Here is a 12,405-nt window from a genome sequence, read left to right on the forward strand (position 1 = left end):
TATAGCCTATGGGGTCCGTGTGCTTTCATTGGCATACCACTTGCAGTTGCATTCGGTATTCTGTTCGGGGGGGTCCTCATGCGGACTCCCCGAACAGAATACCGAATGCAGGTGTGAACGAAGGGTAAAATGTTCTGGAAAGTGCTTGTTACACAAGGGGATGGATTATGGGATAGTATACCAGTAGAGCAAGAGGAGTTGTAGGAATAATGGACCTGATACAAAGAGGTAAAGCAGTGAACGTACTGATGTAAATAGTGCCATGTGAATGGAATACATTTAATATGTTGTGAATCCACTAATAAAAGCCACTTTGCAATATACTTCATTTGTACAGTGGATTTTGCATCCACTTGGTCATGATATCTTCTCAATAACCATGCTGCATGCTATGTAATGTTCATTTGTCACTGTATTTGGTGATTTGAGTGAATTGGGTCTGTCTCCTAGACATCTATATCCACCTAGGGGTCTTTTAAATTAAAGTGGACCTTTCACAACGCCCGCCAAGTCCAGCTCTATGTATCATTAAATAAGCACTGCTACATTGATTCTGGCACAGTTGACAGAAGCCCCCACCGTTCCTGAGCAATAAGTGCTGTTAATTTTAGTGGCTGATATGCTATTTAGACTTTCTATTGGTTGGCAGTGTCAGACAGGAGCAGGCAAGAGGTGTGATTCTGAGCGGTGACACTACTTCTCATTGTGTCTCTGAATCACATCCCCCTGACACTGCCCTTCTGACATTACAGAGTCTAAATAGCACATCAGACCCCAAAACTAACTGTATTGATTCCTTGGGTGGAGGCTACAGAAAAATCTCCAACTGTGCTAGAATAAGTGGAGCCTATTAATACATGTGAACATTGGGAGCTGATAGAGGTGGTGAAAGGGCCACTATAAAATGCTAGGAGAGTCTGAGAAATTCCAGGGTTTTGGAAGTCTAGGGACATTGTAGTTTGGGTTTTCTGCTCTCCATCCTCAAGGAAAATATTATTGGACAGATGCAGCAGATATTATGGTATATATAGAAATGATCATCAGTACTATGCTATATGCTGCAAACATTGTACTAGCATTATCTGTTATATTTGCCTATTGAGCATTCATTTTTTACCTTATAATGTTTCATTTTGTGAAATCCTGCAATCCAATGCACTCTGACCCCTATAAGGTACCGGCAGCCAAATACATTATGACAAGCAAAACGGAAATCATTCACATAGAAAATTACACGACACTTAATTGTAAATGCCAGGTTAAGGCGCCATTCAGTCCTTTACTAACAACATGCCTGGAGTAATGGTATATTATTCTGCCGGTCACAACCCCTCTGTGGTCAGGGAAGTGACAATTTCCAGTATCCCCCTCATTTCTCTTTTACCTAACTGGTTTCATAACCATAGCAACTGAAGATGCCTAGTTTCCACAGCAACAGAAATGAGTGAAGTAAAATAAGAATTATATGCCCTTTACCATTAGCTCCATTGTGCTGCGCAGTAACGTGTTTATGTTGTGAGTCCTAGCACATGGATAGCACTGCGCTAGGAATCAGGACGCTACTATTAACCCTTCTGACTCCTGTCAGTGTCTGGAAATATTACTAAAGTGCTCAACAGGTTGCTGGGGGAGTGAAAGTAACTTTGTGCACAATACAGACCCAAAGAAGCAGCTTCCAATGTCGGTATTAAATGTTACCGCAATATGAAGTTCCTATATCAGAGCACTACAATTTATTAGAAAATTCCCCTTCTTTTTTTTTCACTTTAACCAAATGCAATGAGGGATATTTAAGAACTTTCTGCCGAAAATGAAAACTGTGAGTTGAGTCAGAAGAAATCCATTTTGGGTTAATAGGCAGAGCACATGAAGGTTTTGGGAGCTTAAGTCTGTTTACATGTCTGTGCCCCCTCAGGTCCACCTTCTGCGACAATCCCCCAGATAAGCTCTCAAGAAAACTTAGAGCTCTGCAGGTGATTTCTTTATTAAATCGTACTTCACCAAATAGATTTACACTTTTAATACCATAAAAGATTGAGGCCTTGGGCTTCCGGGTAATGATCTGACCAAGGATAACTTATACATGGAGTATGTATGCCCTGCCTCTATTTACTCCATATTCTCTAGATTACACCCATACTCCAAAAACATAGTAGCAGTTTAAAGGGGGGTTTCTATGTTGTGAATATTGATGACCTATTCATAGGATAGGTCATCAATATCAGATTGCAGAGAATGTTGAGAGGATCTTTGCAGGCAGTACATTGTGTTGTGACTGTGCTTGATCAAGTTGTTCAGTCCCATTCACTTGAGCTGCGAACAGGCTTCGGAAGCAGCTCTCACCCAGCCCTGCTGGGCATCAGACCCCACCCCTCACAAATCTAATATTAATGACCTTTCTTAAGGACAGTATTTAAGTCCCCAAATACCCCTTTAATTGGCTGCCTAATAAATTTCCCTAATGTGTGTGCTTGTGTGAAGCTGCCCATACACCAAATAAAAGTCAATAGAAATTGCAGATCTTTAGCCAAGTATCACTTCAAAAATTAAAGAAAACAATTATTGATCGCAGCGGCCAAAGAAAACGTGATTGACCAGGATGGAAAATTTTGGTCATACGTATGATCAGGCTATCATTTGCCGCTTGGTGCAAACACCAAGAAGGAACCTTCATGGACTGAATCCCTGGTTGGCCAGTTTAAGGCTAGTTCACATGGTGGCAATGAGGCAGATTTTGACAGCAGATTTTGCCTCAAAATCTGCCTCCATACAATGGTGGTCTATGGAGACCGCTAGCTTTCGTTTTTCTGCTAGCAGTTTTTTGCTGTTAGCAGAAAAAAGAAGCGACATGATCTTTCTTCAGGCGGATTCCGCCTGAGGAAAGCAATAGAAGTGAATGGGAGGCGAAAAACGCGTAGCATTTTTGGTGCGTTGCTTTGCAAAAAATGCGATCGAAAACGCAACGCGTTTTTTCAAGACCATTCACTTTAGGGGAGGGGAAAACAGCCTGGCATTTTCTGAAGCGGTTTTTACCAAAATCTGCTCCAGAAAACAGTCCAAAAAACACCTCAAGGTCAAAAAAACCCTTTTTTTCTGGACCAAAATAGGCCAGGCAGTTTTTACGTGTGAACTAGCCCTTAGTCTTCTGTGTTGCTCAAAGGGATGATCCCATGGCCAGTTGATCATTATCTTATGTGTTCGGCAGGTTTTAGATAATGAAATGACATTGCAAGTCTCATTGGTGACAGGCACTGATGTACATAATGGCAACCTCTGTGGTATATGTTGGTGCTTTATAAGCAACATGAATAAATAAATAGTAGTCCAGCTTTTTATTTCCACAGCTGTAGGCAAAGTGATCTTGTGATATTGTCATGGTTGTATATATAGAGCACTCAGCCCCCTTGACTGAGCGCAGAGATTTGTTACTGAATATCTGACACAGCATTCTGAGGAAAGAGTCCTTCAAATCAATGAGTGTTTACTTAGGATGTTGTCAGATTTTCAGTAATAGAGATGTGTGAGCATTTCATAGCTCAGGAATGTAATGTTTCTCTGATCCCATACTTTACCTCCATAATGTTTTAACCCGTGTCTGTGATCTGTCAGAACTCCATTGGAATTGTGGGATTACTTTCACAGTATAGTGAGGAAGAATATAGCTGCTTTGTCAGGACTACTTGAGCACTTTACTCATGACAAAACATTGGGTCAGATTAACTATGACAAATGTGCCAGGATCAGGAGCAACCACTGTGCATGCCCTGCAGTACGTGTGTATTAGTTACTTTTATAGAAAAGAGAGGATCCCTATGTGGAGTCCTTAAATGCACTAAGTTTATTAATAAGATAGTGGTGTATAGACAACCAATCAGGAGGTAGTGTTTAACTGTCAATGTGTCAAGTGTATCACGCATGCATGATACATTTGGTGCATCTCTGGCCTGTCTCCTCTAGGTTGGTGCTCAATATTAATAAATGTGCCCCGTTATTTTACTCTTCTCTGCATATATACTAGGCGCCTGGATTTATTCAGAATATATCCACAATGTCCTGAAGCTTAAAGGATACTTTCACCTACCACCAATTAATAGCTGCTTTTCTAGGTCACTTGATAAGGAATCTAACAGAAATAGTTTTACTGGAATGATATTTGAATTATACATAGGCTGTTACAGGTTACATCGTATTACTGTTCTGTGAGGTTAAGTAACAGGAACGGGGCTGTGACAGTCTCTTATTCTTAAGTTTAACACCCAAAAATGTTATCCTTTGTACAGCAGCTGAGCCACTATGGTTAAGATTGGAAAATCTCACAACAGACTTCTGTGTGTAGCCTCAAGCTAAATCATAGATCAAATACCTACGATCATAAAAAATAGAATAAAGCACAGAGATATGCGCTTTGTGGATGAAGCTGGCGGGTTGGACATGTCAGAATGCGGTCTGTAACAAGTATTGATGCCCCCTTCATGCCATGTTTTGAGCAGTTGAGGCATTTAAGGATAAGAATATTTTGATTATTTACTCATGCTTTTGCTGTATACCCATGCCAAAAAAGTACATATGTTATTACATAGTGAACAAGAAAAAAATGTGCTAGCCTGTCAAATTTACACCAAAAGCACAGCATATGGTTGGATAGTCCTGACAGTATCAGTAGACATGGTATGAAATGTCTCAGTGACATAGACAAAAGTTCTTTATACACAAAATATATAGAGAGTGACTTTAAAATGTTCTAGAGAATCTCTAACATTTCACAGCATTCTGGATTATTCGAGGGCCTAGATTAAATCCATTTATATATTAGCAATGACTTGCTGTGAAAATAAAGGTGGTATTTTCTAGATAATCCTCCATCATTAATATTAAGGATGTGTGCAGTGAAAGAAGGGGTAATGAAATATTGATGCAATGATTGTCTCTTTCTCCAGAGTCCATGGTGTTGCTGGGCTCCATTGACTGCGCTCAGCTGGTGTCTTTGCTGCGGTTTCAGCTCAGCAGAAAACGTCGCCTGCAGCAGCTGAGAGATAAAGAGAACGGGGGAAGGAAAGAAATGGAGAGCAGTGTGCGATTTCAGGTGAAAAGATGCATCTAATACTGGTGATGTCAGTTCTTGAATGGAGTATTTACCTTCACATCACTTTTCACTCATTTACTGTTCTATAAGAATAAACTGCTTGTGTAGTGCTGAGTTATGTTATAGCCATTGCAGTAAAATGTACCATAACTAGTAACGTATTTCACATCTCTAGAAATTGACTAGCAGCATAAAGACTTAGGTGCCATTCAATTAGGCGTTATTTTACTGTAGAATAAATCCACTATATAAAATCAGGGATACATACATACAATATGGACTCATAGTAGGCGATGGGGGCCATATTATGGATTTGTTTTAGAGTTTACTATTACAACCTTATGCTTGAGGCCTGAAGCTTTCCATACACATTATTAGATAGCTGTTGATTTGTTTTGCCGTACATACTATACATGCTCAGCATGCATGTGTTCTGAGCAGCAGTTTATCTTCCCAAAGACAAAAGGATCAGACATGTTGAAATCTAGCAGACTGATCTTTCTTTCCAAAAACATATACCAATGGGGACACATTAGATGGTCATCTAGTTGCACCATAACTGGTGGGTTCAACCAACATTAATTTCATTTGTACAGCCAGTTTTGGCTGTAATTTGGGTATTTCAAGCAATAAGGAAGAGTCGGAGTGATACTCTTAATGTTCCTGGTGAAGAATCTATGGCTCACATTTGTAAATACAACTCCAAATCAAAACTAAAGAAATATTTCTAGACATATTTAAAATGCAATCATTTTATGAACATACAACAACTGACTTCAAAAATACCTGCATAATAAATCCCCCCTTACTCTTAGTCACAATATTGTTTTAGGATTCAGTATGTCCTATATAAGTGCCATTCCTGATATATGTCAGCAGAGTCATATATTCAAATACTGCTATTTTCTAGATAGAAACAGAGGAATCCTCATTTTCTCCCCCACGAGTAGGGGAAAATCGGAAACCCCTTAAATCGGCTCTGAAACGCAACCAGAGTAGCCTGACAGAACATTCGCAAGGTACTTACGACTACTTAATAGGCTTCTGATTTGTACAGAGAAGAGCAGTGGTATATCTGTTATCTTTTACTTACAGATGATTCCGATAATTCAGTAGCTGCCTTGAAAAATATATTCTGTGCCAAAGAATTCAGTGAAAATGTGGAGGTAAGGGGGCATCTGTGCGGTACACGTACTTTCACCTCGCCTGTGCTGCATGTTGTGTGCAGAGCATGCATTTTCATAACTTTATACCTCCTTCAATCAGACCTGCTCCTGTCTTTGTGATATTACTCACCCACTAACCATCCCTTTTCTTTGCCCTTTCACGCCATTACCATTACTCACCATGCAGTGCTCAAATTTGTTTTCTGTGTTGTTGCTAACATAAGTCTGCAGAGAATCGTGCATCTGCCTCAAAGGTTAAGTCCAAACGGATACAGCGGCGTCTGAAGGTAAGTAAACATCCTGTACCATGTGCTTTTATGTCACATTGCCACTAATCTACAGCAACCTCTACTATAGATTATATGCTTGTTTAGTCTGTGCATGTGCTCATGTATATGCAAGGACAAGCTGTCTGTATCATTAATGGAATTAATCTTATGAAATCCTATAAAGAAGAATAACATTCAATCAATTCATCTCTTTCCATATTTATTCGTGTGATGCTCCAAGTGACGTAAAGTAAACTAGATGTTGTGTTTCAGGGAGAAGACATGGATGAGATAGATACAATGACGCAATCACAGGTGGGTCTACCGGTGTACATACAACTCTTTATGCTTACAATCATGTATAACTTTAGTTTCCTGCACCAGAAAGATTAAGATTGGATTCCATTGGATTGGAAATGGAATTACTTAAAGGGGTTGTTCAGGATAAACCCCTAAACTAAACCCCTCCCCCACCTATCTTTTAATTTACTTCATTTTAAAAAAAAATCTATAACTACCCATATCACATGACCGCTCCAGGGACACTTTCTGATAATCCGGTGATGTTCTGTTTAACCGCTTCCAAAACGAAACATCACCATTACTCTAAACCTTGCCCTATCCGCATTAATATCTTACCAAGCCTTCTTGTGTGGAAACGGCTCCTCCCCTCTTCCTCTCTGCTAGTAGTTGGCGGAATAGTTTAGCTAAGGAGACGGGGAAGGGTGGGAGGGGCTAGTAGTGGGAGGGATAGCTAGGCTAGGGAGACAGAGAGAGGAGGGAGGGGTGAGTAGTGGATTGGATAGTTTAGCTAATGAGACAGGGAAGGGGAGTATAATGGAGTGAGAAAGGAACGGGGTCTGAGTGAGAAGGAACTAGTGTAGAAGCTACACAGGAAGCTGCACAGTATGAAGCTAACACCAAGTAAACAAATGCAGAGGATGCAGCAGCTACCAGAAACACAAAGTAATTACGACAAACACTGCTTTTTTTTTACTCTAAAAAAAAAAAAAAAAAAAAAGATATTCTGCCCAGTAAACCCCTTTAATCCTGCACATGATGGAACCAGTTTGTGGTGGAAAAAACACCTGACCAAGTCCTGACAGTCGTCCTGGTTTTAAGGAGGATGCATAAGCAGTAAGGGCATTCAAAGACCCCTGATAGGCTCCCTTTAATAAACTGTCTGAGACCAGCTGCCCAGAGTCACTCAATACAACTAGCCTTAGGGTGCATTCACACGGAGGAAGTTGGCACTGATTCTGGCACGATAACTTGTGGCAGAATCAGCGCTGAAAAAAAAGACTCCCATTGACTTCAATGGGTTCCGTTTTCCAAGCGGCACCCATTGAAATCAATGGGAGGATTTTTGTCCTATTGATTTCAATGAGTTCCACATGGAAAATGGAACCCATTGAAGTCAATGGGAGTCTTTTTTTTCAGCGCTGATTCTGCCACGAGTTATGGTGCCAGAATCAGCGCCAACTTCCTCCGTGTGAATGCCCCCTTACTTGACACTATAAGTAGCTGTACTGGATGTGTATTGAGATACCAGCTTCTTACTCCCTTATTTTATATAAATAATGGATTATATTTTCTAATAATTTACTGTATTTCTAGACAATCAAAGAGCAATCTTACCTCTAAAGCACAGAGCCCCATAAAATAGCTCTTATTAGGGATTTACAGAAATCAAAGAGACAACAATGTATACTGTGATCATAAGAGTTATCATTCTTATTTATCATTCTAGTCTCTACTTATATGCTCTTATATGGAAGATATTTTATCTCATACATGCATTTCTTCATTTAAAGGCACACTAATAGTTAACAGTGAGAATGCCATTGAGCCTTGCACATTGTAAAGATGAGCTGGTACCATTCTGAAACTAACTTTTTTATGTTCATTAGATCTTAGAATGGGAAGAGCTTCAGCTGGATGAAACAATCAATTTCAACAACTGCAAAATTGATCCTGCACCATTCCAGTTGGTGGAAAGAACGTCTCTACATAAAGTATCTATCTATCTATCTATCTATCTATCTATCTATCTATCTATCTCAATGTCTAGAAATAGTATTAAAACTTAAGAAGACTTTACCCATCCACATATGCTCACCATCAAGTATTCAGAAATCGTCTTGTTTGCTTAGCTTTTTTTTCTTAGCCCATCCCAGATTGTATATATCATGGTCCAGAAGATTTCTGAAGACTGACGTTTTGTACGTAGATTTCCTGTATAACGCACACCGGAAAACTGGTGTGACTAATAAATATGTTAAGTGAAGTGTGGCTGCTGTGGCCACATTTATGGAAAGTGGCAGGTGAGGGATGTGCGCCAAAGATGCACCACATTATCACCCATCTACTTTAGGAAACTGACATAGATTTGTTGATAAATTTTCTTCACTGCACATTGTGTTTTTACATCCAACATGTCCTTGAGCAGCATTTGTGTATAAAAAGGGATCTTTTACAATGATAGATATTCTTTTCCTCACAAGCACCAATTGATGGTATAACTGCTTGCCCGGCACTCATTAAAGAACCTTTTTAGGATCAGGACGCATATTGTTTGAAGCCAAAGCCAGGTGTGAATTTTCTTTACATCCCCTCACACTTTATGATGCATTCCTGCTTTTGGATTGAAAAACTGCATAAAGAAAAATGAATGTGTTTTTACCTAATTCCAAGAGGCTGAATTCAGGCTGTGAAACTCAGTCCACATAAAGGCTGGATTTACCAGCCTGAATGCAGCTCAGATGAACTGAACTCTGCATGTCAGTTTAGTTCAGCTGCTCTGACTGCATAAAGTATGTGAGTAGTCAACAAACAAGCTGATCAGGGGCGAGTTTAAACTGAGCAAAGACTGGAAACCAGCATTTCTATAAAGGCTCATTCACCTGATCATCTGTGGTTGTAAAAAGGCCCTTTGTCTTTGTGTGCATACCTTGCATTGGACCTTGCAGTTCACCATATACACAGTCCAGTCACATTAATGTGACCACCTGTCAAAATCCAGAATAACCACCTTTCGCAGAGCGGACCGCTGCGAGACGTGCAGGAAGAGAGGGGATGTTGTAATGATGTTCACTGGGATGTTGAGCCATGCCGACTCCAGTGCCGTGGTCAGCTGCGCTAGGTTACACGGTTGAGCATCCATGGCGTGAAGAACCCAATCGAGTTGGTCCCACAGATTCTCGATTGGGTTCAAGTCCGGGGAATTTTCTAGCCAAGGGAGTACGGTAAACCCATCCTGGTACTCCTCAAACCATGCACGTACACTGCGAGTTTTATGACACGTCGCATTGTCCTGCTGGTAGATGCCATCATCCTGAGGAAAAAGAATTCGCATGTAGGGGTGAACATGGTCCACAAGGATAGACGCATACTCGTGTTGATACAGCGTGCCTTCCACAATGATGAGTGCACACAGATGGCGGATGACATGTGCCTTCTGTGATTGGTTATTTAAAGTTGACGTCAGAAGTAGTCGGTGGTCACATTAATATGACTGGACTGTGTAGATGCAATGGTCTACAAGATCCTCGGTCTCGCTCTCTGTTTGTCTCTATGTATTGGTGTGGTTCTTTTAGCAGATATTACAAAAATTAAAAAGCTAATGTACATACATAAATAAACATGTAAAGAATAATCTCTTTTATTGTAATTTTACTAATATAAAGCTGGCGAATACAATTAATATTAATTACAGATATGACTTTGATAAGCTTTATTTTGTCTGTTTTCTCCTCAGGCACACACAGTGTTCTCCTTACTTGGGATGGACCATGCTTACGTCACATCCATAGGAAGGCTCATTGGGATGGTGACATTGAGAGAGGTAACTGCTACCCAATGGATACAGCAGAGGCATTTTGCCAACAGATGTATTGATGGTGTTTCCTATTAGATAGTAACAAAATCTGCTTGTTTTTTTCAGCTTCGCAAGGCTATCGAAGGCTCAGTTACCGCTAAAGGTGCTAAAGTGCGTCCTCCCTTAGCAAGCTTCAGAGACAGTTTTACAAGTAGTAGCGAGACAGAGACTGCTAATGTCAGTAAATTGTGGGAAAGAAGCCGTCGGCACCTACTACCTCGTGAATCCAGTCCCTCTGATAGTGATGACAAGTGACCTTAATCAGAAGTCATTCATCAGTCAATACCCACCTGGATGATTTTGGGATTTCACATAAGCACTGCCATCTGTTTCATACAGAAAACCTTAAATGCACAAGCTGAACATTTGAATCGTGAGTCTTCCATTCCCACTCCAGGGGATTAGACAGGAGTTGAGTTCTTTTTTTAATGTGGCCATTACTGGCCTTCTTTCCTGAAGTGCCCAGCACCTTCTCAGTAATGGGAACACCGTGCCTGTGATGATCACTAGGCGCAATCTGGGACAGGCATGATAATGTACTGACTTGACAGGCAGGACTGCCATGCATCAGTAGTCATACTTTTTAATTTCCAGTTGTGACATGCTGGACATAAGGGTTAACGCTACCACTAATTTTTTTGTGCCATTAAAATAAATTAATGTTGTGTACAATTTTCTAGCTGCAAGAAATCTAAGTATCATTCATGTCAACTAGTTGCCAATATTAAGGTGATTAGTGTCATATAAGCCTACTTATGCCTTATACACACCATGTAGTAATATATTTTCTTTAGCCAAAATTAGGTCTGGATTCATAACTTTCCTCCTACCTTTAGGATCCACTCCTAGTATGGGCTACAGAAAACACAGTCAAAAACTGCAGTGTGTGTTGAGGACTTAACCTCTCTGAACTACCAGCATCTGATTCTACCTCAATAAAACTACACCTGTTATCACATAGGACGAGGACCAATGTAGGATTTTCATAGTCTGGCTAATAACTGTGACCCTGGGTTAAAACAAAGTGTGACTGTATCACACATTGTAATGGTGCCAGAGGAGCAGGTGTCCTTGTGATAGGTCTGAATGTGAATAAAGTAAATATATTAATGTCACAATCTACAAATCATTAAACTATTGTATTTATTGATATAAAAAAATAAGGAAACTTTGTGTCCCTGAAAATGTGGTCTGGACTCTTACAATGATTTTGCATAAACAGTAAAATACAAGGGTATCAAGAGACGCAAGCGGGCATATATAATCAATAGCTATGTTGGCAATGCATTTTAATTGTATTATTTCCAAGAACATTATCAATACAGTCAATACATTTTTAATAGTGTAACTGGATAGTATCATCTAAGATTATAGAATAGCTTCATGGCCAAAAGTGGGAAATACCATATGTATAATATATAATATACCAAGTATAATTTTGTAGCTTTTATACTATGTATAAAACTGGGTAAAGACAACTATGCAATATGTTGTATTTAGAGATGAGCGAACACTATTCGGAACAGCCGTTCCGAATAGCACGCTCCCATAGAAATGAATGGACGTAGCCAGCACGCGGGGGGGGGGGGGGGGGGGGGGGTTTAAGCGACCGGCCGCCGACAAAGTCTGCGTGCTGGCCGCTTCCATTCATTTCTATGAGAGCGTGCTATTCGGAACGGCTGTTCCGAATAGTGTTCGCTCATCTCTAGTTGTATTCAGTCTGGGTGAATATTCCTGTATGAGAATAAATTAGGCAGCAAAAAAATATATGAATATGTTAAAGGAATTGTTCAGTTTCAGCAAATAAATGTTATTACTTGTATAATGAAAATTTATACAATTTTGTAATATACTTTCTGTATCAATTCCTCACAGTTTTTTACATCTCTGCTTGCTGTCATTCATTGTTTACTTTCAGTGGATAAAAATCAGTCCATGGTCATGTGATGGATTCACAGGTCATAGCTCAGTAATCATCCTGGTAACGACCTGTGCACCTGTGTGTTCATC

At 40.0% G+C, this 12,405-nt stretch overlaps 1 protein-coding gene across 2 annotated transcripts in view; it reads left to right on the forward strand.

Annotated features, from left to right (window-relative positions):
- Positions 1 to 11,671, forward strand: part of CLCN2 (chloride voltage-gated channel 2) — a 109,615-nt gene extending 97,944 nt beyond the window's left edge. Inside the window, exons 17-24 of one of the 2 annotated variants that reach the window (XM_075268444.1) lie at positions 4,938 to 5,083; positions 5,994 to 6,102; positions 6,179 to 6,249; positions 6,474 to 6,536; positions 6,792 to 6,833; positions 8,429 to 8,533; positions 10,276 to 10,362; positions 10,462 to 11,671. In XM_075268444.1, coding sequence (XP_075124545.1) covers positions 4,938 to 5,083; positions 5,994 to 6,102; positions 6,179 to 6,249; positions 6,474 to 6,536; positions 6,792 to 6,833; positions 8,429 to 8,533; positions 10,276 to 10,362; positions 10,462 to 10,650 — 812 coding nt within the window. In that variant the 3' untranslated portion in view covers positions 10,651 to 11,671. The remainder of the gene's footprint in view (positions 1 to 4,937; positions 5,084 to 5,993; positions 6,103 to 6,178; positions 6,250 to 6,473; positions 6,537 to 6,791; positions 6,834 to 8,428; positions 8,534 to 10,275; positions 10,363 to 10,461) is intronic. The other variant, XM_075268445.1, reaches the window with a different exon arrangement.
- The last annotated feature ends 734 nt before the right edge of the window (positions 11,672 to 12,405 follow it).

Source organism: Leptodactylus fuscus, chromosome 3 (genome assembly GCF_031893055.1).
Source record: "Leptodactylus fuscus isolate aLepFus1 chromosome 3, aLepFus1.hap2, whole genome shotgun sequence".
Classification (NCBI taxonomy): domain Eukaryota; kingdom Metazoa; phylum Chordata; class Amphibia; order Anura; family Leptodactylidae; genus Leptodactylus; species Leptodactylus fuscus.